This window comes from Bubalus bubalis, chromosome 24 (genome assembly GCF_019923935.1).
Source record: "Bubalus bubalis isolate 160015118507 breed Murrah chromosome 24, NDDB_SH_1, whole genome shotgun sequence".
Lineage (NCBI taxonomy): Eukaryota > Metazoa > Chordata > Mammalia > Artiodactyla > Bovidae > Bubalus > Bubalus bubalis.
In genome coordinates this window covers 37,975,801-38,002,321 of record NC_059180.1, presented here as the reverse complement: position 1 = coordinate 38,002,321, position 26,521 = coordinate 37,975,801, and the positions used below count along the sequence as shown (strand labels likewise).

At 49.1% G+C, this 26,521-nt stretch overlaps 1 protein-coding gene across 4 annotated transcripts in view; it reads left to right on the top strand.

The window, feature by feature from the left end:
* Window positions 1-1,102: 1,102 nt before the first annotated feature.
* LOC123327567 overlaps window positions 1,103-26,521 on the top strand; it is a 337,786-nt gene continuing 312,367 nt past the window's right edge. For 2 of the 4 annotated variants that reach the window (XM_044936360.2, XM_045164339.1), the window contains exon 1: window positions 1,103-1,750. In XM_044936360.2, coding sequence (XP_044792295.1) covers window positions 1,541-1,750 — 210 coding nt within the window. In that variant the 5' untranslated portion in view covers window positions 1,103-1,540. The remainder of the gene's footprint in view (window positions 1,751-26,521) is intronic. The other 2 variants (XM_045164338.1, XM_044936359.2) reach the window with 2 other exon arrangements.

Below are 26,521 nucleotides of genomic sequence, written 5' to 3'. Positions count from 1 at the left end.
CAGATCCATTTACTTATCTTAAGAATGTTTCTTGAGTACCTACTGTGTGCTACCCACTGTGAGGGCTTTTTAAGGATAAAATTGTGAACAAGGCAGAGGCAGCAACTGCCTGCAGGAGCTTAGTGGCAGAAAAAATTTAACAAGCAAGTGCAACATGGTCTCAGCTCTTGGTTGGGGAAGCTCAGGACACGTCAGAGCCTGGCGCCCATTCAGCCTGTTCTGGATGCTGGGTATGACACTTAAATGTCTGGAATGTACCTCTTGGCTCAACTCATCACGCAGCTGAGGAGGGAGCCCCACATTGGTTCTAAGGGAACATTGGGGGCCCACTCAGATTTATCAGCCCATCACTCCAAAATGTCTCTTAATGTCTCCTCCCTTTGTCCATCTGCACTGCTGCTGTGCTGAGCCCCCCAGTGGTCTGCGGAAACCTCTCCACCCCTACTCCGTGCTCCCCTTGCCCACCCTGCTGCGGCCCCACAGGCTTCTTGCTGCCTCCCTCCCAGCCTCTGGGCTTTCACATGTGCTGTTCCCTCTGCCTGAACACCCTTCACCTGGCTGAGAACTACTCATCTTGGTCACCTCCATTCAGGGTTCACTTCCTCTGCCCCTTGCCCAGCCCCAGACCTTCTGAGGTGCTGCTGTTTTAGGCTCCTCTCTCCCCAGCATCCTGCAATGCAGGAGACATGGGTTTGATCCCTGGGTTGGGAAGATCCCCGGAGAAGGGAATGGCTACCCACTCTGGTATTCTTGCCTGGAGAATCCCATGAACAGAGGAACCTGGGGGGAGGGCTACATGGGGTTGCAAAGAGTTGGAGACGACTGAGCGACTAACACACTCCTCAGCACGTTTCCTTTGCAGTCCTTTGGCAATGTCAGTCAGTCACCACCTCCCCCCACCCGCCTTGCACTGGGCTCCACCAGGGCAGAGACAGTACCTGCCATGGTCACTGTTGTAAACCATCCCTCATCCCACCCCCTCCACCCCTCCATCACCATGCCTGGTTCATAGTGATGCTCAATAAACACCCTTGATAGGTAAGCACAGCTTTGAAATATGGTCATCATTCTCCAGGCTGAATGCTCCTGGCATTTTGAGCAGCCTCAGTTTTCCAGTCACCTCCAAATCATTCAAGATGCAGAACAGTACCAAGGACCAGGGTGTCCATCGTCGCAGGGCGCTGGACAAGTAGACGTTTGTCTGTCCCTTCTCCCTTCCCCTCCTTGGGCAGGGAGACCGTCCGTGTAGGCGAGCTGGCGGGTGAGGGGCGGCCAGGATTTTTCTGAGCGGGCCTGGCGCGCCCCAGGGCAGGTGAGACCCGCGCAGGCCTCGTCCACGCGTGCCCGCTGTGCCCGCGAGCAGCCAGCAGGGGGCGGCAGAGAGACAGGAGTGGTCCGCGGAGGAGCCCAGCTCCGAGCCCAGCCGCGCGAACCCACCGAGCCCGCGCTCAGAAGCCCGGTCTCCCACCGACAGGCCGCTCGGCTCGGAAGGCTGCTGGGTCCTTCCTCTCCCTCAAGTGCAGGCAGAGCCCCCTGAGCCATGGCCAGCCCTTCCAGCAGCCCCGAGGACACGGGCAAGCTCCGAGGCAGGGATGGCCGGCAGAGGTGGGAGGCGGAGGACGCCCCTCCGGAGGAGAAGAGGCTGAGGCTGGGGCTGGAAGGAGGAAGCGCGGCGAGGGAGGAAGGGGAAGACGCGCCGCATCTGGGCAGGGAAGAGACCGGTACCCAGACAGGTGTCGAGGACGGAGGCGTAAGTGAGCGGGGGCGCAGGAGGGACGGGGTGGGGGTTGGGGGGGGCAGGGCTGCACCCCGTCGGCGGTCAGCTCCAACTTGGTAATTGGGCAGCAACTCCTGCGTGCGGGCGCAGTGTGGTAGCTTGTGGGGACCTCCTGAGAAACTAGATGCCCCGTTGTTGGTGGCAACTCCCTTCTTGTTTATGTAGGATCGACTTGCTGATTCTGCCACGTCGTCGTTGTTGCTGGCTGGGAGACCCGTGGACTCTGGGGTTGCTCGAAAAGGGAGAGGGCGCTCTGTGTCCTGGGGGCACCCAGAAGGGAAAGGAGACGGGGGTAGGGGGTGGGGGTTTTACTCTGAGCAGCCCTCACCCTGCAGAGCCTCATCCTGGGCAGAGCGGTTTGAGGCGTCTCTCTGGGACTTTTTGCTGGTCGCCTTCCACCTGGTAAGGGGCTTGGGTGGGAAGTATGGGGCACAGGCTCTGAAAACCGTGCCCGGTCAGCGCGTACGCTGGTGGCAGCTCACCAAGCCCCTCTGCCTCCCCCCCACCCCCGCTCCTCTCCCACCCCCGCCCCAACTTCCTGTCACCGCTCTCCAGGCTGGCAGGGCAGGGAGAGTTGAGAGAGGAGGCAGGTGAAGGCTTACCAGTCTGGAGTCACTCTTCTCTGTCCATCTCTCCAGAGAAGGACAGTGAAGCAAAGTTCTGTGCATCCCCTTGGGGTGCCCTGGCTCTAGTACCCGCTGGCCGAGGGTACGTTTGGGGTGGTTTGTTGCATACGTATGGGGGTATGTGAATCACTAGGTGTGTGTGGGACAGAGTTCCTTGGCCAGCTTGACCCCCCTCCCTGGCCCCTGCTTTTTGCTTCCTCTTCTGAATCTTCCAGTTGTGACCCTGCGGACCTCACATTTGGGGGTTACAGATGTCTGGAGGACAAATGAGGGCTGGCTGGACGGCTGTCCTTTTGGTGAGGGCTGCCACCTTGAGAGTTTAAATTGATAATGGGTTTGACCTTTTTGTTTCTTCCAACCATTTGCTCAGCTGAGCTCACCTTAAAAATCTGATTGGTGACTAGTGAGCCCCACAAGGAAGAGGTCCCCTTATTTCTCCCAAATCCTCGCCAGTGTCAGCTGCCTGCTTCCCCGTCACTGGGCCTCGTCAAAGCCCGGCTGACTTGGGGAGGGGCTGCTCTCAGGTGCTGCTCCCAAGCCCTCACCTCCTGCGGCTGTGGTTGAGTTCAGATCGTGGGCCACCTGGACACCAGAACCAGGTGAATTTCTCTCTGTGATGCCAGAAGGATGATATTTGGGGAAGGTTTTCCGGGACATGTCATGAAAAGGGATGAGTTGCAGTGTGATGAGAGGAGAGGTCCTGGGTCTGAGACGTGATGATAGGGCCGTGCAGTGCTGTGAAACTTCCCCTGTCAGAAGCCCTTCCCTGCCCCTGTCACCTCCCTCTTTCGCATGGAACTTTGCCCAAAACCAGGACACCAGAATGGAATGGAGTGACCAGGTGCAGTGGGCTGCTTAGGAATGTGGGTTTGGATCCAGACTACACGGGTTTGGATCCTGGTTATGGCTCTCCTTAGCTGAGTGACGGGGGGCAAGTTGCCTAACTTCTCTGAGCCTTAATGGCCTCTGTGGGGCAAAGCATATGTCACCAGGCCCTGTTCCATGGGATACCTGGATCTTCTGGGGACAGTGGCCCCTCATAAAGATGGTGTCTTGGTTTTTAAGTCCAAAGATTGGCCAAAGTACAGGCTGCCCAGAATGCCCACCAGACAGATTTCTCCTTTTCCATGTCTATAAGAATATTCTCTTTAAAGAACCTGGAAGCAGTTTCAGGCTGGTGCCAGGAGCAGCAGCTATTTCTTTAAGGAAGAGAACCGTTTCTTCACTCACAGACCATGTCCAAATAGATCAAGAAAAACAGAATGCTTTTTCATGAGATTTTGTCTGTGTAGACCATTAGCTTGGCCAAAATGTCAAAAACATCCTTTTTCTTTGATAGCAGATTATTTTTGGATGCAGATCATTTTGGGCTTTTCTCTGCAGAAGCTGCACAGGCAACACCTCTCTGTCCGTGTTGCATGTAGATATTTTTAAGGATAAAATACCCCTTCCCATCACTGTATCTGATGTCCTGGATGGCTGAGGTTTATGTGTGACTGGCTGTTGCTCAGAGTGGCTCCTGGACTCAGCCCCTGTCTTTAAGAAGGGGGTTGCATCCTCTGCTGGTTTGCTAGGGGATGCTTTAAGGAGCTAAACTGGAACCCCAGGAGGCCTCTCAGCACCCAGGTCCTGCTGGACGTGTGGTGGAAGGAAGGTATGTGACTCGTGAGGGCTGACCCCGCCACCAGGGACCAGAAGTTTTACAGACTCCTTTTTCCCCCTCCAGGACCAGTGATTCTGAAGAGATATTGAAGAACTGGTCCCCCTAGAGCCTTTATTGATTCCTTCTCTCTCTCTCTCTCTTTTTATTACTTATAAAATTTTATAGAAAGAACATATCCAAGTATCATTCTATTGGTCATGACAATTGAACTATTGATTCCTTTAGAGTGACCCCAGGGTGAGTCTGACCTATAGCTCTTCCTGGAAGGAGAGAAAAGTCTTTCCAATGTAATTGGTTATCAACCCCAGGTATTTGTTCAGCTTTTCCCATGATCAGGCAGCTTGGCATAGATTTCTGGGTTGTTGCTGGGCAGAGTTGAGCTTTCAAGAGTAATAACTCATCGGATTCCCTGAAGTTCCCTGATGGACTCTTTGCTCCAGAGTCCCTGGGGTTGGGACTTCCCTGCTGGCGCAGTGGTTGGGAGTTCATTTTTCTAGTGTGGAGGGTTTGAGTTTGATCCCTGGTAGGGGAACTGGGATCCCACATGCTGCATGTCATGACTAAAAAAAATGTCTCTGGGGTTGAGACTGGAGCAGAAGGTTGTTGTCAGCATAAGGCTCCCTGTAGGGGTGAATCCAGACTGTAGATCTTTCCCCTTCTTTCTGGTGAAGGTCTGCACCTGGGTATCTCAACTTTGGCACTGTGCTGTTGACATTTGGAGTCAGATTATTCTGTTAATGGGTGGGGGGGGGCAGCGCTGTGTATTATTGGGCTGCTTGGCAGCATCCCTGGCCTCTACCCACAGAGGCCAGTAGCACTGATACCCTGTCCCCAAATGTGACAACCCAGGAAGAGGTGGGCAAAATCACCTTGGCTTAGAGGCACAAGTCTACACTTGCAAAAAATATTTCAGAGTGTGGTAGTTGGGTTTGGGTCCCTGCTGTACCACTTATGAGCTCTGTGGCCTTGATAAATTTATACAGTCTCCAGGGGCCTCAGTTTTCTTATCTATAGAATGGGGATAACCTCAGTGGTGGGTTGTATATGCTTTTGATGAAACAACAAGTTAGTAAATAGAAAATGTTGGCATAGCATTTAGACATGGAAAAAGCACAAAACAAATGGTCATCTCCATTCTAAATTATTTGAGTGAATCAGACTCCATCTCCATCCCCTTAGCCACTGGTGATGTATAAAGCAGGATGTATGTGTCTGCATTAAGTTGCTTCAGTCATGTCTGACTCTTTTGTGACCCCATGGACTGTAGCCCGCCAGGTTCCTCTGTCCATGGGATTCTCCAGGCAAGAATACTGGAGTGGGTTGCCATGCCCTTCTCCAAGGGATCTTCCCGATTCAGGGATTGAACCCATGTCTCTTACGTCTCCCTCATCGGCAGATGGGTGCTTTACCACTAGCACCACTTGGAAAGCCCTGTAATTGCGGGGGTGGGGTATACCATTCACCTGAACCTTATATTGGGTTCAGGTAGCATCTCACCGGGTTCCCCCGATTTCCTTCTTGGTTCTCGGGGTCCAGGATCCCAGGGAGGCAGGGCTGTGGGCAGGCAGGGCAGGTGGCACTAAGGGTTCATGCCCACAGTGGAGAGTTCCAAAGCCAGCTGCTGAGGCAGGGCATTTGGACCAACATCTGGGTTTCAGGATTCCCGTTTGAGCACAGCTGGACTCTGCAGGGTGGAAGCTCTCTCTGCCGAGATATAGATATTTCCTTGGCAACCATCTCTCAAGCTGACATGAAGACATGGCCGCCCACTGGAGCGCAGTGTGTCTGCCTCGGCTCTTCTGTAATCTGCGAGGCACACGTCTGCGGAATGCTGTGCTGGAGTGGGAAATGGCTGGAGGTCTCCTCATCCTCCAGGGACCAAGAGTGGGGTGCAAGATGGTGGAGGGTCCTGGGGGAGGCAGAAGCTTGAAGGACATTCCTTTCAGCCAGAGCAGAGAGGCACATACTAGATGGTTCCGATGCCTCACAGCCTGGGGAGGCAGATGACTCTGTGCCTGGAGTAGTTTGAGGGTGAGCTGTGCTGCCCTTGGTCTTAATCATTTCAGAAAGATTTAACCCCAGTGCTGACAAACTGGAACTCGATTTGGGATTCTCAGGGGAACTTCAGACTGCAGGCCAGGGTCCTCCTAATTTAAAAAATTTCATCAAGATGGCCATCGTTCTGTAGTGTCCTCTGGAACATGACTTGGAGCTCAGGGAATAGGAGGGAGACCCAGTTTGGGCACTGGGACAGGAGTCTCTGCTTTACTGGTGGCCTGGACAATGGTGGAGTTGTGTGCCTGAATTGAGGACCTTGAGTTGCGTACCTTAGGAGATACGTTTCAGAGGACTTAAGGATCTTTTGGGTAATGGGAGTGAGCAAGATGCAGTGTCAAGTCAACTTCCAGAAAAGCAGGGAAGACCATGGATCTGACTCTAGGCTCTGGCTGATGTTGTTCTTAGACCCACCCAAGTGGCAGCGTCTAATGGACAGAGGGGTCAGGGATGGAGATTCAGACTTGAAGGTCATCAGGGTCGATGGTAGTTGAGGCGAAGAGGACACACGAGATTGCCTGGGAAGAGAGAGGAGTGGCAAGAGAAGAAGCTTTGGCGGAAGCCCGGGAAATCTGAACGATGAGAGGAGAAGGGCCAGAGGACCAGCAGGCAGAGCACAGGTGGCTCCACAGACAGACGAGGGAGAAGAACAAGGGTCATTTGTGTTGAAAAGTGCCCACTGGACTTAATATGCTTGTTGGCTTTTGCTGGAATTTTAATGGAGGCCAACTAGGGTGGGGGTACAAAGACTCACCCTGAGTCTAGACACTTCGGCACCCAGTCAGGGTGTGTGCAGTGAAACACAGGACGTGCCACGGCCTTGACACTCTTGGAAAACGTTAGTTTGTGTGTGTGTGTGTGTGTGTGACTCCAAAGCCTTGGTGCTCTTAGAACACTGAGCTGTCACTTTTCGATGCTCCGTTGGAAAAGGACCCAGCCTTGGTGGAGAGGCTTGCCCTGGTGTGTTCCCCGGCACAAGAGGGTACCATTGGGAGCCCTCACTTTTCTGCATTGGGGGCCACTTGCTTTCTCATCCCTTCTTCAAGTATTTGAGCAGCTCCTATGTACCAGGTGCCAGGCTGGGTGCTGGTCTACAGGATGGATCAGTCTTTGTTCTTCTGGAGACCTTACTCTAGCGGAGGAGACAGACCCTGGTCCATGGGCCTAAGCTGCCCTCCCCACCTGTGTTTGTCAATAAAGTTTTATTGACACACAGCCACACCCATTCACAAGCATATTTATTGTCTGTGGCTCCTTTCTTGCTAGAATGGGAGAGTTGAATAGTTGGGGCAGAGACTGTATGGCCCACAAAGCTGAAAATATTTACACTGAGAATCTTAGGTGAAGGGTTTTGCACCCCGATGGTGTCCCATGGAGGCCATGAGTACAGCTGCTCTTGAAATACATGCAGTTGTGGGCTGGGTTTGTGATGAGGGTTCACCTTGTGGGAATCCAGAGGGAGAGGGACTCAGCTCCCCTACTCTCACCTTTCCGGGTCTCTGGTGTCAGGGTAAAGACTGAGGCTTTGAGTGGGCTTTCCTCATCCCTGTGGCCAGATACCCACCTATTGCTGTCTGACTCTTGGATGGGGGTGAGAAAGGAGGGAGGGAATGGAGACTTGGCAGCATCCCTCTAAGACGGGTCCCCAACGAGTGTTTGGGGTCCCACTTTGCACAGCTGCCAAAGTCCACTGAGATAGTCTTGTTGGTGCTCTGGGATACAGAGCCTCTAAATCACTGAGAGAAAAGAAAGATTTTTTTTTTTTTTTTTTTTGCAAGCACAAGAATTTGGGTTGTTGAAATTAACATTTACCCCCAAGTTTTTTTAATGTCTGGGCATGCATATTTAACCGTCTGCCTCAAAATCTCTCGCTAATAAGCAGATGGTACATTTAATTCCATTTTTTTTTTTTTTTCTTTGAGAACACATGGCTTCCTGCACCGCTTTCCTTGCAGGCAACTGCATGTGGAGGCGACAGTACTTCTGACCAGCAGCACAGATCCCCCGAGAGGCCAACGAGAGCCCTGCCTGGAGCAGGAGCTGGCCTTTTCCCTTATCAGCTCCAGCGGGAAAGTTGTCAGGTTACTCACAAGTCCACAAGGCTCCTGTCTTTCCTTCTCCAGAGAGTGTCTGCCACAGCTGACCCCTAGACCTCACCGCCTTGGAGCCAGTGTCCCAGGCAGGGTGTGGTCAGAGGGGGAGGGTGTGTACATGCGTGCTAAGTCTCTTTAGTCGTGTCTGACTCTTTGTGACCCCATGGATTGTAGGGGCTCCTCTGTCCATGCATTCTCCAGGCAAGAATACTGGAGTGGATTGCCATGCCCGCCTCCAGGGGATCTTCCTGACTCAGGGATCGAACCTGTGTCTCTTGGGTTTTTTGCATCGGTGGGCGGGTTCTTTACCACTAGTGCCAGCAGAGGGGGAGGGGGCCCGGGCAGACCTGCGGGGGAGGAACTCCAAACAGAGGGTAGAGGCAGACAGACAGAGAGGAGAGCTCACGTGCACAACAAGGGCCTTGAAGTCACAAGGGAGAAAGCATGGATTTCCAAAAGCAGAGAGAAGAGCAGACATCATCAGTGTGCTCCACGTGTGTCTGGGTTTTGTGAATCTTGCACGTTTCCTTCTCCCTGCCTCCTCTCTCTGTGTTCCAGGATGTCATAGAAACAGGCTTTCAGGGGTTCCATGCAGCTCTGGGTTCTGAAGACCTTTGGGGGGTGAAGGGGCTGCCCACTGGGTTTCCTTGGCTCTGTGGGCCCCTCCTGTCGGGTCCCTCCACCCCTGACCACGTGTGGACATGCCTTGCCTTGTCTGTCAGATCTCCTTCCGGGAGAAACTCAGGCAGGGCTTGTGTCTGCTCTGGGGCTTGTGTCCTGTGTCTCTTGATAAGGAAAACTCTGTGACTTGGTAATGTGTTGGCTTAAATTGGAAGGTGTGTGATGCCTGGGAGGGAAAATCTACTGCCCTTTTCGTTTTTCTTTTTGATTCCGTGTTTTGTGTTGTTCTGGTGTAGTTGTAAGCCCTGGCCTCTAGGAATCGGGCTGGATGAAAGCATCTACACGGTATGAGTATAATTCCTTGGTCTTTGTTCTGCTTATTAGCAATACACATTATTATTTGCTCATTGTAAAGAATTTTGGCTACACAAGTATATATAAAACAAGGAGCAAGCAACTCTTTTGTCTGCCTCTCTTCAGGCTTGCCTCTCAGAGGTGACACCAGGAGTAGGGGGTTGACATATACCCTTCCACACCTTTCTCTGTGTATTCAGGCATGGATAGTTGCACATATATAGTTTAATTTTAATCTTTTAAAAATACAAATAGGTTCAGTTCAGTTCAGTCTCTCAGTTGTGTCTGACTCTTTGCGACCCCATGAACTGCAGCACGCCAGGCCTCCCTGTCCATCATCAACTCCCGGAGTCCACCCAAACTCATGTCCATTGAGTCTGTGATGCCATCCAACCATCTCATCCTCTTTTGTCCCCTTCTCCTCCTGCCCTCAATCTTTCCCAGCATCAGGGTCTTTTCCAATGAGTCAGCTCTTCCCATCAGGTGGCCAAAGTATTGGAGTTTCAGCTTTAGCATCAGTCCTTCCAATGAACACCCAGGACTGATCTTCTTTAGGATGGACTGGTTGGATCTCCTTGCAGTCCAGGGGACTCTAAAGGGTCTTCTCCGACACCACAGTTCAAAAGCATCAATTCTTCGGTGCTCAGCTTTCTTTATAGTCCAACTCTCACATCCATACATGACCACAGGAAAGACCATAGCCTTGACTAGATGCACCTTTGTTGACAAAGTAATGTCTCTGCTTTTTAATATGCTATCTAGGTTGGTCATAACTTTCCTTCCAAGGAGTAAGCATCTTTTAATTTCATGGCTGCAATCACCATCTGCAGTGATTTTGGAGCCCAGAAAAATAAAATCTGACACTGTTTCCACTGTTTCCCCATCTATTTGCCATGATAACGCTCCATTTAATGTCTAGAAAAGCTTCCTTTTCACTCAGTGATGTGTCTTTGGCATCATCTCATGGGGGAACCTGGGCTCCACCTTACTCATACAGCAGTTATTCTGCTGTGTGGATGCTCCTGGCTGACCCTAGACTGATGGGTCTTTGAATGGTTCCTTCTTCCTCCCTGTTGCTCATGGCGTTGTGATGAGTATCCTGGTGCACACCTCTTGGTGTTCTGTGCCTGTGCTTCTCCAAGATGTTCCCAGGGGCAGGATAACCAGGGCAGAGGGGCATCGGTGCTACTGTGCATCCCGGGTCTTTGCATCCTGTGTAAATATCTTCTTGCCCCCCTCGGCACCCTAAGGCTCACAGGTGCCATCCTCAGTGGGGGTCATCCTCTGAAGCCTGAGGGGCACTGGTGAGATGGCATTGCCCACCTCACTTCTGTTAGGGTTGGTCTACACCCTGCTACCCCTGGGGGCCCAGCTGTCCCTCCAGCACCCCCTGGAAGGACCCTGGCTTCTGACTGGCAGGTGGGAAGGTTCACTTTCCTGAACATTCTTGGTTATGTTACTGCAAGTTCCAAGATTGGCTTTCACCTCCTCCAGGTCTTGCTGCTTCCCCCTTTGTGTCCTTGAGCAAGCTGTTTCAGCTCTCTTGGTCTCAGGTCCCTCAAAGGTAAAATGGGGATCATAGAACAATAGCAGCTGCCTCCTTGGCTGCTGGGAGGATTCAAGGGAATGACCACCACTTCTGAACGCTTGGCTTGCTGTGCATGTTCAGCCAGTGCCAGGCAGGTCATCGCTGAGTTTTCAGCATGCTGGGCTGTGAATTCACAGTGGGTAGGTGTGTCTTTGGTGTCGAGTCCAATGCCAGGCCCTTAGTAGCTGCTCAGTAAAGTCTCAGTGCGTGGTTGGTGGGAGCAGAGATTGGGGTGCAGGCAGTAGATACAGACCAAAAAATGGGCTCATCCGTGGAACCCTGGCTTGTAGGCTCCATGATGAACCTCAAGTCTCAGCCCCTTGCTGTGCTTTCCGAGGCCCACAGGGCTCTGCGGTGTCTTCTACACCAGAGTCCAGGCGGGGGCAGGTCAGTGAGTGTCCTGCCGCCTCAGGGCATCTCCCGCAGTAGCTTGGTCCTGGGTTCCAGGTGACCCTGAGGTGGCTGGGACTCTGGTGGCTCTGAGCCCAGACACAGAAGACAGGGAAGTGTAGGGGGTAAGTACCCACAATTTGGCCTTTGAATTCCCTTTTGCCTTGGACCCTGTGAGGCACGTGGGCTTGCATGCGTGCATGTACATGTGTGTGCCCGTATGTTGGTGTTCCTGTGTGTGTGTGACCTTCTCTGTGAGTACCCAAGTCTTGGGTTGTTTATTCAGGACTACGGTTGCCAGATTACATGCAGGAGGTCTAGTTAAGCTTGACTTTCAAATTAACAGGTTTTTTTTTTTTTAAAGAATAAGTATGTCCCAAAGCAATATTTGGGACATACTTACGCTAAAATATGATTTGTTGTTTATCTGAAATTCAAGTGTGAATGGTGTCCTGTCCTTCCACTTGCTCTGTCTGGCAGTGCTCTGGGGGGTGTGGGTATGTGTGGGTATGTGTCCACAGGAGGGCCTGTGTGCAGGCACGAGGTTGGGGAGGAATTGGGAAGATTCTCCAGGGCTGCTTAGTGGCCCAGAGTCTGTGGGGTTGGATGCTCTGGTCCCCGGGCCTGGGCAGTGCTCCCCAGCACCTGCCCCCCATACCCCCCACCTCTGTTGGTTCCCTCCCATTCCCCTCCCTGCCCCATCCACCCTTGTTTGGAGCACAGCCGCCCAGCCAGACGAGATGCAAACAGTGTGCCAGATGGCTGCAAAGCCTTCCCCAGCTCCCTCTGCAAGGGGCCTGCAGATGAAACGGAAGCCTCGTCTGCCCCGCTCCCGCCTTCCAGAAAACCTGCGCCGACAGACACTCCTCCTGGAGATTAAACCACCCCGTGTTTTGCCAAACAAATAAAGCCCTTCATTGCCACCATAAACTTGTTCACAGGCACGGGCTGATTGATCCACTAGTGCGCCTGATTCATCAGCTCTCTCACCGGGAGGGGTGCGAGGCTCTCCTCTCAGGTCCCAGCATTGAGCTGCCTAATTTCCATCTGAAAGACTGTAGAAACCGACCACAGCTTTGGAAGAAAGCTGCCTCTTCCCCCTAGGCAGGTTCCTCGTGGTTCCTGATATTTGATTGTGATCAGAGGGTGAATTTGCATCCAACTGGCTGGGGGGGCTGTCAAGGAGGACCTTCGTTGGAGGGGCCTCTGAGTCTGCTGCATCTCTTCATGGGAAAATCCGGGAAAGAACCTTGTTCTGTGTTCTGCTTAATCTTTTTACTGAACTTGTTATGGACAAGGCCTCTGTCTCCTTGCAGCTCCTCTGTGGGGCAGGCGCTATGATCGTCTGCATGCCCACTTGCGATCTCTAGTCTCTTTAAAGCTCCTGTACCCCTGCTGTGCTCTTTTCTGCCACAGGGCCTTTGCATATCCTGGGAATATGCTGCCTCTGCCTGGCAAAGCTCTTTCCGCCTCCTGCTTCAGCAGGTAAATGTCTCATTTGTTGGCTGAGTCACCATTGCCTCAGGGAAGCCTGGCCCCCTGTTACCTGTCATAGCACCAGCTGTTTCTCTATTTAGGTCTGGGCCCAACTAGATATACGTCTTTCTTTTGGCATGATTCTGTGATGCATATCTGCCCTCTTCTACACTAAGATCACCATGAGGGCAGGGGCCACGCTGTCTTGATTCCCACTGTATCTCTGGTGTTTAGCATATGCTCACCTGGTTGGGTGCACACTATTCACTCCCTAACTATGACAGCTCTCCAACAGCAGAAATGGGAGAGAATGTGTAGGACTTGTGTTAGCAGAACCCCAGGGGTCCTCTGGAAGATGATGTTGGAACATACTTGCCAATGGACCTCCTTATTGTGTGGCATAGAATGCCCCATCTTTCTGACTTATCCTTAGCAAAGGCCTTCATTATATTTGAAGCATAGTTGTTGCTGTGGGAGGATGGAATCTATATCATATTTAGATCTTGTGGTCTGCCATAGCCCCCTGATCATCTTTAGCTTCAGTTACGCAAAATCCACACTTTCTCCCTTGGTAGATGTTCAGTTTGTTTTTTCCTCTTCAAGTTTGCTTAGAACTTGATCCCGTAAGTGAGGCCTGCTCCCTTATTCCCATCCCTTACCCAGGATGACTTACTTGGTTTTGTCAACAACTACTCCAGCTTTTGGTAAAGGCCAGATTGGAAAAGAGTCTGATGCTGGGAGGGATTGGGGGCAGGAGGAGAAGGGGACGACAGAGGATGAGATAGCTGGATGGCATCACTGACTTGATGGACGTGAGTCTGAGTGAACTCCGGGAGTTGGTGATGGACAGGGAGGCCTGGAGTGCTACGATTCATGGGGTTGCAAAGAGTTGGACACGACTGAGTGACTGAACTGAACTGAACTGAGATTGAAGGAAAGCCTTAAAATAGAAGACATGTAAATAAGGTGAAGCTACCTGTTGGGTGGGCAGTCACTAGGGTTAATCCAAAGACTGGAAGAAGGACTGACTTGGAGGACTGAGAGAGTCTCAGGGCTGAGGGTCAGATCCAAGTGGACAAACGGGTCTGAGTTTGCCCAGGTGAACTTTAAGTATTTAATAAACCTTCCTTCTCCTCACGGTTGGGGAATAATTGATGAGGCTGTTGCAGAGAAGAAGCCACTTCTGACTCCATGTTGGAGCTGTTTTTGACTTGTTTTTGTTAGTATAATCATACCGAATGGCTTGCCTCAGAGAATCCTGCCCCTCTGCCTGACTGTTAAACTGAAGTGCCTTTGTTCGGAACCCTGTCCACCTGTAGACAGCAGAAAGGAAGAAATTAACACATCCCCTGCCTGAAGCTTGCCTTTCTAGGAGATGTTTGCAAGATTAATGGCCTTTCTACTTTGCTTCCTCACCTCCCCTCATCTCTAATCTATAAAAGAACTTGGCATCTGGAGACCCTGATGAGATGTTTATTTTGAGGCGCTAGCCTGCCATCTTCTTGGTCAGCTGGCTCTCCGAATAGTCATTTTCCTTGCCTCAACACCTCATCTCTTGGATTCATTGGCCTGTCGTGCGGTGAGCTGGGTGAGCTTGGACTGGGTAACAAGGCTGCTAAATTTGATGAGGATCCTTTGGTGGAATTTACCTGGAATGCCAGCAGCGAGACTCCACCAAGGCATTGATTATTGATTCTCCAACTGTTACCAATTCATCAGGCTTTAGTTATAACCATAATTTGTATTAATTATCAGTGCAAGATTTTTACTTTCCTAGTAAATAAAAGGGGTGTTCAGAGAGCAGAGTTGAATGACCCAGCCCTTTTGTCTCCTCTGCCAAAAGTCCACCAGATCTAGGAGTCACTTGGTGGTGAGGGGGCTGGCAGTGATGGTGGGCTTCACCTGTCATCACACCCCATGTCTGGCATCAGGAAAGCCCATGCCTCAGTCTCCTGTCTGGGAAGTGAGGTTAGGAATATCAAGCCTTCTTCCCTTTCAGGACTGTTAGGAGGATAAGATGAGATGGTAAGTGAGGGCTCTTTGAAAACGAAAACATTCTATTTGAATGCAAAGTGTTCTGTGACTGATATTTTCTATCCTGTGGAATCATCGTTAACCCTGAAGCTGTCTATTCAAAAACCAAGTGGAGTTAACCCTTCCTCCCTGTCTCCTCTGGCAGAGGGAATCTGTCAAAAGATTGTGGTTGCTGGGGAAAACTAAGGAAGGTGCAGAAAAGGGACCAGGACCCCTGAGTCTGTCTGTGTAAGAGCTTAAGTGAGGGAACTGCTTCATATTCTTGATACAGGGTTACTCTGTAAGAAATAGCCCTCATCTAATATTAAAAGTGGGACCTGAGACCGTTTCTAAAAAGAAAAGTGACATTGGGTGTGTTCAGTCAGTCGGTAACTGGGACAACTCTGGGGATGTAGCAAGTGGAAACAGCTTTGGAGTCAGATGGATTTGGGTTTGAACCCCAGGTTTGGACAGCTACAAGCTGGGAGAACTCAGGAAGATTGTTTAATAACATCTTGGGCCCCAGTGACTTTGGAAAATAGCTTGCATTGTATTAAACCTTTCAGGGAGACTCCCACTGGGCCCCTGTAGGCGAGGGCTGACCAGCAGGGCAGGGTTTGAGTCTTGCGGGTGCCTTGCTCTGACCCGTAACACCCAGTCATTCCCACAGATGCTTCCCTTACACTGTTTTCTGAGTATCAGGGATCATGCACTCGGGCTGTTAACACTGTGTTCTGCACAGAAATCAACATTTGTGGGTTTGTATTAGTGCCTTCTTTGGTGTTCTCCATAATTCCACATTTCTCAGCCCTGAGGAACATCAAAATCATGCGGGGGAGGATGTTTATTACATATACCAATTCCTGGAGCTCATGCCCAGAGTTTCTGAAGCTTAGACGCTCAGCCAGGATCTCTGGTTACAAAAGCTCCCAGGTGTCTCCTGGGCAGGCCTGGCTCTGCCTCGGGGACCCAGTTTGGGAACTAGTCCATGGTGCTGCTTTGTTTAAATGTCAAGGTGGACTCTTCCACTCCATCTTGTCTTATCCTCACTCGCGTTCAAGCTTGTTTCTTCCCCCTGGACTGTGAGCTCTTTGATGTCGGGGTTCTCTCTCACATTTGCATCAGTGAACCAAGGTTTCTATAGGTGTTCAGAGGAGCAGGATTGCTTGCTGAATGGGGTCAGGCTCTAGGGAGGCTTGTGTGTGTGTCTGTGTGTGATGTGAACCTTTGTTAAAAGCACCTTTCTGTCTCGCATCTGCATTTTCTGTGAGTCAGTGTGATTTACTCTAATGGAATCCAGTGCAGCTTAAGCAAGGCTTTGCCCTGAAATGGAGTGAGGTTGTGGATGGGCAGAGCTGCTGAAAGCACCTCCTGGGAAATGTTTCAGTGTCATCTTCACTAACTGAACTCAAAATTTCACTTCCATTTCACCCCACCATGGGAGCTGTGTTGATTTCTCCTTCAGAGTGGGTACTATCAGATCTCTTGTACAAATGTATGTGAGTAACTGGGATTGGGTTTGGGGATGGATGCACTTCACTTATGATAAAAAACATGAAATACAAAGCTGGAGAAAGCTTTAGTTACCATCTTTAGTTACCACTGTGTGTGAGGTGGACTTGGCATCCAAAAGAGGAACCTTTTTCTACAATCCTCAACCTTGATCAAACCGTTTCTGAATTCCTCACACACACAATCAGTACCATAATTGGTATGGATTACATAATATTTCAGTTGCTTCCTATGCTGGACAAGAGGGCTTCCCTGGTGGTTCAGATGATAAAGAATAAAACTGCAATGTGGAAGACCTGGGTTCCATCCCTGGATCAGAAAGATCCCCTGGAGAAGGGAATGGTAACCCACTCCTGTGTTGTTGTTTTTTTTTTTAGAACTTTAAAAATATGTTTATTATCCATATATATATATATATATTTGCTTTTTAAAAAAACTTTGAAGGATAATTGCTTTACAGAGTTTTGTTGGAGAGTTCCATGGACAGAGGAGCCTTATGGGCTACAGTCCTTGGGGTTGCAAAGAGTTGGACTCGACTGAGTGACTAACACACACAAGCAGGGCAGGAAAATGAACTGTAGGAAAAACTTCCTGAGGGGTCTTCCTTTTGTATCAGCGCTTCTCAGAATGATGCCCTTAGAACACCTGTGAGGGACTCGTTTGAGGTGGTTTCCAGGCCTACAGTTTACAAGGTCCCACCTTTTTGAATCAGAATCTCTGATGCTGGGACCACAGCATCAGTAGATAACTCAGGAAGTTTATAATCAAGTTGGGAGATTAATGAGTATATAAATAAGTGCAACACAGAGTAGATTTAAAAAATACTTTGATTGTTTAATATTTAAGTTTTTATTCATTAAACAAAATTTTTGGCCATGCTACGCAGCATGGGGAGGATATTAGTTCCCCAACCAAGAATTGAACCTGTGCTCCCTGCAGTGGAAGCATGGAGTCTTCACCACTGGACCATGAGGGAAGTCCTTTCCTTGATTATTTCTAATGAAATAGGTGCTTTAAAAAATTCAAGGAATACAGAAAAGTACAGGAAAGAAAGGAAGATCATCTCAGATCTTACCGTCCCAGGAAATAAACCTCCTTCCAATAAAGTGAACAAAGTCCCAGACTCACCCTGTGTTCAGATGGAACGATGGGTGGAGAGATGGAGAGACACTTCTAATCAGACACAATGGGATTTTTTTTTTAAAGAAAAAGTACTACATTTAATGGTGCATGAATATAATTGAAGACAAATAAACCGAAGTGAAACTGAGGAAGCTGGAGATGAGTGTAGTAGGGTCCAGGCTGATGAGGAAGGCAAAGCAAGAAGGGGTGGTGAGGTTGTGAAGAGCGAATTTAGAAGAGAGAAGGTGTGGGAGGGGGGAGGCAGACGGGAGAAGGTAGTTACAGTGGGAATTTTAGATCTTGAGACCAAATGGCTTTGCAGTGATGATGAGGATCAAAACGAGGGCATTACAATGAAGCTATATAGCCCCTTTTGAGGCTGGATGTGTAGATGCTCCTGGTGAGTGTCTGCTCATTGATGGTGAGAAATGTGAGCAGTCTGGCTCTGTCAGATCTTTCCTAGGGACTCTGTGCTCTATTTTTGGGGCCCTTTTATCACCTGGCTCAGAGCAGTGGCCCCCAAATGGTGTTCCTTGTACCGTACGTGCGTGCTTAGTCGCTCAGTTGTGTCTGACTCTTTGCGACCCCATGGCCTATCACCTGCCAGCCTCCTCTGTCCTTAAGATTCTCCAGGCAAGAATACTGGAGTAGGTAGCCAGTGCCTTCTCCAGGGGATCTTCCTCACCCATGGATCGAAAACTGGGTCTCCTGCATTGCTGGCGGATTCTTTACCATCTGAGCCACCAGGGAAGCCCTCTTAACCCTCTACCCCTCTAAAAAAAGGCAACTTTATCTTAGTTCCCAAATTAAAAAAAAAATATTTTATTGGCTTATGAAATAGAGCAACCTGGGAGTCAGCAGCTTAGAGAACCACAGTGTGGAGTATCTACAAGCCCAGGTTATTTCTCTTTATAGAATCTTAGCCAAGACTTGGAGTATTTCTGTCTTTCCTGTGCCACAACCTGGGACTCTTGAAGAGACGTTGGTAAAATGTTAATGCTTAAATGTCTCTAGGGGCCTCGGACCACCCTGACTCAGTTCTATGGGTAGAATCTTTTCCAGCTTCAGAGGGAGCTTTGCGTCCTTGTGATAGGTCAGCCCTTAAGAGAGATTCTGTGCTAATTATGTTAAAACATGGCCATGGCTTCCGCTTCGTTGTCCTCCAAATTAAACACCTCAATCACACAAACACACCCCGTCGGATTTGGTGCAACTGATTCCCAACTGTCACGAAGGACATAATTAGATTATATTTTTTCCAGTTCAACTGAAAGAAAACTCACAATAAAATGCTGATCAATATGTGCAGCTTAGGAAGTACAGCCTGCTTTGAGATGCAGAAGTGTTTATTTTAAAAATCTATATTCTTGATTGAAGGAAAAAAAAATCCATCTCTCCTTCCTGGGGGGGAAGACTGAGAACTGGGCTTAGGAACAGCTTGACCATCGGGGTCTAAGTTAGACCAATGAAATAGATGTCCCCCTGGAAAGAAGGGTGAGCTTCTGCTCTTCTGTGGGACTGTGCTTTTTTGGTGAAGTTTGCTCTCTGTCTTTGGTGGTGTGTGTGTCTTTGAGTGTGTGTGTCTGTGGGTGGATGTCTGCATGCAAATGACAGTGTGTACCTGCGTGGGTGTGTGCAAATTTCCCATGTGAACCTCATCTTTGCGGGAATCTTAGGGCCTTGAGCCCAATGGATGCCATTTTAAGAAAAATCAGTCGAAAAACTAGACGAAAAGAACTGAAATCAAATCCAAGCTCTACAAACACCAGATTTGTGGGCAACTCTGGGTTTTCTTTGTTTGGGATTCTACCCGCCTCCGTATGACGTTTTTGTTTCTTTTTTAAGTGATCATAATCAAAGGGTTAAAATGGATCGTGAGCACAAACATGTAGATAGTATGTGATTCTATTTACATAAGGGTTTCTCAACCTAAAGACTTTTGACATTTTAGGTCAGATTATTTCCCTGCTGATGGGGCCTGCCCTAGGCAGGAGTTCTGTAACAAAGGCCCTGCATAGGGTTCAGGTTGAGACGGAAAATCATGGTGAGACTGAGAGATTCGGCCAGAGTGTCTAGGAGACACCCACAGTTTCTGGAGTCCTGACTGCACGTCCAGAATTCCCAGTTGTCATTTGTCTATGGTTTATTCAGCAAACATACACAGAACTGCTGTGTGCCTAAAACTTTTGAGGAAAAAGGATAAAAAAATGATTGGGACATAGACCCATCAGAGGTGACTGTAACGTAACACAAATCAGATGAGAACTAGGGTCTTGGAGACTTCATCCTGCAGCCTATTTGAGAATGAAGGACTTAAAAACAATTACACATGAAAATATATTGCACTTCATATATACCAGTGCAATTTGTGTTAACTCTGCAGTATAATTATGCCTATATTCTTAGCTTTTTTTTTTTTTTTTTAGAGAAATTTGTTTCTTAGCATATCATCTCTCGACTATGCTGAACTGGAAATTTATTTTGAAGCAATAAAAAGCACAGGCATGCCAGACCTTACGCAGGAGATTCTCAAGTCAGTGGGCAAAGCAAAAAATTCAATACGGTTCATGTTACTCTTGAAAATCATCTCCATCTTTCATAGAGTATAGAGGTCAGACTGAGCACAGCTCAGCAGCTCCCACCCAGCACGTCTTCCTCCTGGGTTGGAATAGACAGTGGTTTCTTTGGTGAGCAGCTGATGAAGTAATCCCGGGGCTATCTTTTATGAATATTTGTGTCTTCAACCCCAAAATCATTCATCAAAGTGAGATGTTCTCTCAAGGAAAGCAAGCGCAAGCTCCTGCATGAAGGCTGTGCTCGCAACTCCTTCTTCTCTCTCTTTTCCCCTTTGTTCTTGCCAAGTACTGATGGTTCATTTCCCACAGAGTAAAAGAGCCCAGGTGGATCTATACCTAGGAATGGAATCTTGGGTCATATATAACTCTGTATTTAATTGTTTGAAGGATGGTCAGGCTGTTTTCCACAGTGGGTGCACCATTTTCCATTCCTACCAGTGGTGTGTGAGGGTTCCAATTTCTCCACATCCTCACCAACCCTTGTTGTTGGCAGTCTTTCTTTTTCTGGCCATGCCTCATGACTTGTGGGACTTTAGTTCCCCGACTAGGACTTGAACCTGGGGTCTCAGCAGTGAGAGCTCAAAGTCCTAACCCCTAGACCGTCAGGGAATTCCATGCTGGCAGGCTTTGTGATTCTAGCCATCCTATGGATGTGAAGTGGGATCTCATTGTGGTTTTGGTTTGCGTGTCTCCAGTGGCTAAGGGTGTTGAGTGTATTTTCATATACATATTGGCCATTTGTATATCTTAACTTGGAGGTAGGTCTATTTAGAAATGAAAACATAGGTCCACACAAAAACTTACATATGAATGTTTAGAGTAGCATCGTTCATAATAGCTGAAAGGTGGAAATAGCCCCAATGCCCTTCAACAGATGCAAAGATAAGCAAAACCTGGTAGAGCCACACAATGGAATATTATTTGGCCACAAAAGGAGTGAACTTCTGATACGTGCTATAATATTGATGAACCATGAAAGCATTATGCTGAATGAAAGAAGCTAGACACAAAAGGTCACTATTATACGATTCCATTAATATGAGAATCCAGAGTAGGGAAATGTATAGAGAAGGAAAGTAGATTCAGTTCAGTTCAGTTCAGTTCAGTCGCTCAGTCGTGTCCGACTCTTTGTGACCCCATGAATCGCAGCACGCCAGGCCTCTGTGTCCATCACCAACTCCCGGAGTTCACTCAAACTCATGTCCGTCGAGTCGGTGATGCCATCCAGCCATCTCATCCTCTGTCATCCCCTTCTCCTCCTGCCCCCAATCCCTCCCAGCATCAGAGTCTTTTCCAATGAGTCAAGTCTTCGCATGAGGTGGCCAAAGTACTGGAGTTTCAGCTTCAGCATCATTCCTTCCAAAGAAATCCCAGGGCTGATCTCCTTCAGAATGGACTGGTTGGATCTCCTTGCAGTCCAAGGGACTCTCGAGAGTCTTCTCCAACACCACAGTTCAAAAGCATCAATTCTTCGGCACTGAGCTTTCTTCACAGTCCAACTCTCACATCCATACATGACTACTGGAAAAACCATAGCCTTGACTAGATGGACCTTTGTTGGCAAAGTAATGTCTCTGCTTTTGAATATGCTATCTAGGTTGGTCATAACTTTCCTTCCAAGGAGCAAGCGTCTTTTAATTTCATGGCTGCAGTCACCATCTGCAGTGATTTTGGAGCCCCAAAAAATAAAGTCTGATACTGTTTGCACTGTTTCCCCATCTATATGCCATGAAGTGATGGGACCAGATGCCATGATCTTCGTTTTCTGAATGTTGAGCTTTAAGCCAACTTTTTCACTCTCCTCTCTCACTTTCATCAAAAGGCTTTTGAGTTCCTCTTCACTTTCTGCCATAAGGGTGGTGTCATCTGCATATCTGAGGTTATTGATATTTGTCCCTGCAGTCTTGATTCCAGCTTGTGTTTCTTCCAGCCCAGCGTTAAGCCGGGGGTGTGGGACTAAGGGTGGAGGGTGAGCTAAATGATATGGGGCTTCCTTTTGATGTGACGAGATGTTGTCAAATTGACTGTGGTAATTGTTGTGTGTATCTGTGTGTATATATTTAAAATGATTGAAAGGAGAAAAGTGTAAAATGTGAAAAACCAAAATAAGGCAAGTTGCAATTCTATTGATCACTGGATGGGCTTAAAAATACAGATTCCTGGGAATTCCCTGGCGGTCCAGTGGTTGAAACTCTGTGCTTCTGCTGCAGGGGGCATGGGTTCAATCCCATATGCTGCCTGGCCAAAATAGATAAATAGTGAAGATTATGTTAAAACATACAGATTCCTGGGCCCTACCTCCAGTGATTCTGCCTCAGTTGGTCTTGGTTAGGGCTCACGTATCCCCAAGGGATTCCACCATTCAGCCTAATCTGTGGCGAACCCTCTGTCCTCTGAGATCTAGTGGTCAGGTGATGGAGACTCATATTATGGAGAGCTCGCCCTATTCTAGGCTCTGTGCTGGAACAGTCTCACTTCCTCTTAACCACACAATAACTTCCTTACAGGGTAGATAATGCAGACTTCCCTGGTGGCTCAGTGGTAAAGAACCCTCCTGCCAATGTGGGAGACTTGGGTTCAGTCCCTGTGTTTGGAAGATCCCCCAGAGAAGGAAATGGCAACCCACTCCAGCATTCTTGCCTGTGAAATCCCATGGACTGGGGTGGGCTACAGTCCGTGGGGTCGCAAGAGTCGGACACAGTGACTAAACAGCAAGGTAGAGGATATGTCCTTTGCTTTAGAGATAAGAAATTGAGGTTTTATAAACCCTTGAGTAACTTGTTTACACACCCACTAGGAAGTGGTCGAGCTGGAAAAAGTACTAGGAGCATCTACTCAGGAGCCAGTGCTCTCAAGGCCACGAATGCTGTGGTCCGTGGATGCCTGAAGCCTTGCCTGAGATTTCTGCTGAGACTGGGGTGGGGGCTCTGTACCTCACAGCCTCCCTGAAGTCCTGGGCATCTGAGTCCATGTCTGCTGCCTCTGCCCACCACACCCACCCTCACCCCCCGGCCCCAGCTGCTTTCATCTCCAGACCATAAACCATTGGCCCCAAGTGTGACTGTATTTTGTTGACTTGCTGAGGTTTGGGGCCAAGGAAAGAGTCATAGTGCTCCCCGCTTGGTCTTGGCCTGACTCACTGACTCTCTTGCTTTCTTTCACTCCTGGATTTCCCACACCCTCCCTCCCTCCTGGCTTGCTCTGGGAACTCTGAGTTCTTGTCCCTTTATTTCACTGAGCACCTTCACTATTCCCTGCAAAAATCCCCAAAGTGTGTAGTTGCGCCAAGTCAGTGCTCGACCTGTGGAGGATTCCACAGACAGGATCTCTGTGCTCTGGAAAGTGGTGGTACTTACAGATTGATGAGATATAATTTTGTGTTTCTCTCTAAAATATACTGCTCAGCTATCAAACCTTTGAGGCCTGGCTGCTGTCCTTGGCTGGAGGCAAGTGGGGGTGGACACTGCTCCTTTGCCACCCAAGGAGGAATGCTGCCACTTAAAGGAGGAGAAACTGGCTCTCTTTAAGAGGCCGAGAGAGGCTTCTGGAGCTGATGCCAGTTTGTTTGGAGGCAAAATGGTGGTTGTATTAAAATTGCCCAAACTTGGGCTGGTGCCCTGTGTGTTCAGAGCTCAAAGCCATGATTACTTGTATATATTTTTTAATAGTTGGTTTTCCATTTTGTTGCTTGGTTGGTTTCTGCTGATAGCTTTAACCTCAAGAGTTCAGTTCAACAGACTCTAACAGTATCTACTAAGTGCTGTCCTTTTAGCCCCTACTGTGTGCCAGACCCTGGGGATCTACTGGTGATACACAGCGCTTGAACAAGCGATTGTTGTTTCCACTGTCACCCCTCCCCACCCCTGGCCCGTGCCCTCCACCAAAGAGAGAGGCCACCGTTGTGCTTCTGAAGATCTCAGATACCATTGCATTGTCTCCCCAAAGAGAGAAGGTGAAGAGCTTTGGTGTCTGAGGCCCTGGAGGGGGATTTAGCCGACTTACCATCAAGGTTTGGGGTGATTAGGAGGAGCGTTTGTGTTTTCAGGTGAGAAAGTGAGGAAGCTGAGATTAACAGGAGGCTTTTTGGAATTTCCATGTGCAGTGGAGACCTGCTACAGGGAGGGTCTCTTGCGACTGAATCTGTGGTCAGTTACAATGACCATACAACAGTCTGCTTGCGGCAGACAGCCTCCAAAAGTTATGGGTCATTTGTGGCTGCGACAGTGGTGACCTCCAGGGGCCTAGGTTCTGCCTGACTTTCCATCAGCGTGCAAGCCCAGAGTTCTTATGTAAACTCACAGAGGAGGAAAAGAAGCCCCGATAACGACGAGACCAAAGTCCCCACCTGCCAGGCGTGCGGGGACTCAGAGCAGATTTAACTGGAGTTACAGAAATAGGAATGTGACATTTCTTATACCTTTGCATGGTGGAGCAAAATGTATTCCCTCTGTCTTGGAGGAAAGGAGAATGCCGCAGACGTGACTCCAGGTTTCCTTTCTTAAAGCCCATGTCTAGAAACACACTTCCTCCTGGGTCCACAGACCAGAGCCCCATAAACACGGCGACCACTGCTGTTCTCTCCTGCCCAGCACTCTCCCCAGTTTCTCTTTTTTGCCCCTAGATCGGGGAGGTTCTAGCATCACTTTTATCCTCTTGGGGATGAACTGGGAGAGGGGCTTCCATGTCTCTCTCTCTGCTTCTTTTGTGAGAGGACACTTTGATCTGGTTGGAGTGACAGGAAATGCTGACTCCATCCGACCCTGTTCACATATTGGTGGGTGGGTTCTGTTGCCTAAACTGTGGCAGCAGGGTTCACCTCCTTGTTCCCTCGTACAGATTCCAGGCTTTTGGGGGTAAGTAAGACAAGACCTTCCTGGCAGAACAAACCAGCAAGTGACGGTCCACCCATCTTGAACACCAGAGGTTTATTGAGAGTCCTTTGGACTGCAAGGAGATCAAACCAGTCAATCCTAAAGGAAACCAACCCTGAATATTCACTGGTAGGACTGATGCTGAAGCTGAAGCTCCAATACTTCGGCCACCTGATGCAAAGAGCTGACTCACTGGAAAAGATCATGATGTTGGGAAAGATTGAGGACAAGAGAAGAAGGGGGCGACAGAGGATGAGATGGTTGGATGGCCTTGCTGACTCAATGGACATGAGTTTGAGCAAACTCTGGAAGATAGTGAAGGACAGGGAAGCCTGTTGTGCTGTAATCCATGGGGTTGCAAAGAGTGACTGAACAACAATTGTCTCAAACACTAAGATCAGAGGTAGACGACTCCAAGGGTTTGCAGAATGAACAGCTCAAGACAGCAGGTTCCTTGTTTGCTTTTTCTGTGATGCTCTCATCTTTCTTCCATGGTCACAGAGTCTGCCACAGCCCAAACATGAAGTGACAGCAGACAAAGGCAAGAAGTATGGTATACAGCATATCCCTGAACGTTTCGGTATTAAAGCGTCTCCCAGAAAACCCCAGCAGACTTCCTGTATCTTAGCCACATCAGCCCTCAGTAGATGAATGGAATCTTGGGTCCAGTCCTAAACCAATCACTGGCTAAGGGGAGTTTGAATAACATTAGGGTGTAAGCCTCAGACTAAGGAACAACAAACTTTCTCTGTTGAAAAGTGGTCATATTGTTGGCTTTCTGGATCAGACAACCTCTGCTGCAACCACCCAACTCAGCCTTTGTAGTGAGAAAACAGCTGCAGACAATTCATAAATGAATGGGCATGGCTTTGCCCCAATAAAACTTTATTTACAAAAGCAGTGGGCTGGATGTGGCCCTCAGGCTGTCCTTTGCCAAACCCTACTTAAACCAATCACGATTCATTCTCTGAGGCCAACACTTCTAAGAAACAAGGCAATCCCATACCTGAGTGAAACAGGAGCTCTGTGAATGAGGAAGAAGAAAGGAATGAGCAGTTTCTGGGTAGGTAACTGGTAGTGTCAGGGCCAAAGCAGTGCTCCAGTCCATTCTGTGAAGGCAGTTGGAGGATCCACACAGAGCTGTCTGTATCAGTTAGCTTGGGCCACAAAAGTGCTGAAAGCCCAGAGCTGGTGGCTTAACAAAACATATATATTTTTGTGGATCTGTAGGTCAGCTGAGGGGTAGTTGATCTAGGCTGGGTGCATCTGGGAAGCTCTGCTCTGCTCCTGATGTCTCTTATTTTTTCCTGGGACCAGCAAGCTTGCCCGGAGGGTGTTCTCATGGTGATAGAAAGGAACAAGAGAGCAATAAGGATGGAGCACCCACTTTGCAAGCTTTTGGTCACATATCACAGACTGACATTCCATTGACCAAGGCGAGACACACGACTAAACCCAGCATCAAGTGCTGGAGAAAGAACACAGTGACTCTTTAGTGAGAAGAACTGTGAAATCATATGGCAAAGAGCCTGGATTTAGGGCATTGTGAAGAATTGGGTCCATTAATGCACTGTAATCGACTACAACCCTCTAACCACCAATAAAATCCAATAAATACTTGTTTAATGCACCTGTGCCTGAATGCTTTTGGCTGCGGCCCAGGCATCGGGGACCTGGCTGGGGAGGGACCATGCAGGGCATGGCTGTCCCGTGGGTCTGGGTGTAATTGCACGTGGCCAGCTCCGCACCGTCCATGGCTGACTTGCTTTGTCCTCAGTCCCCGA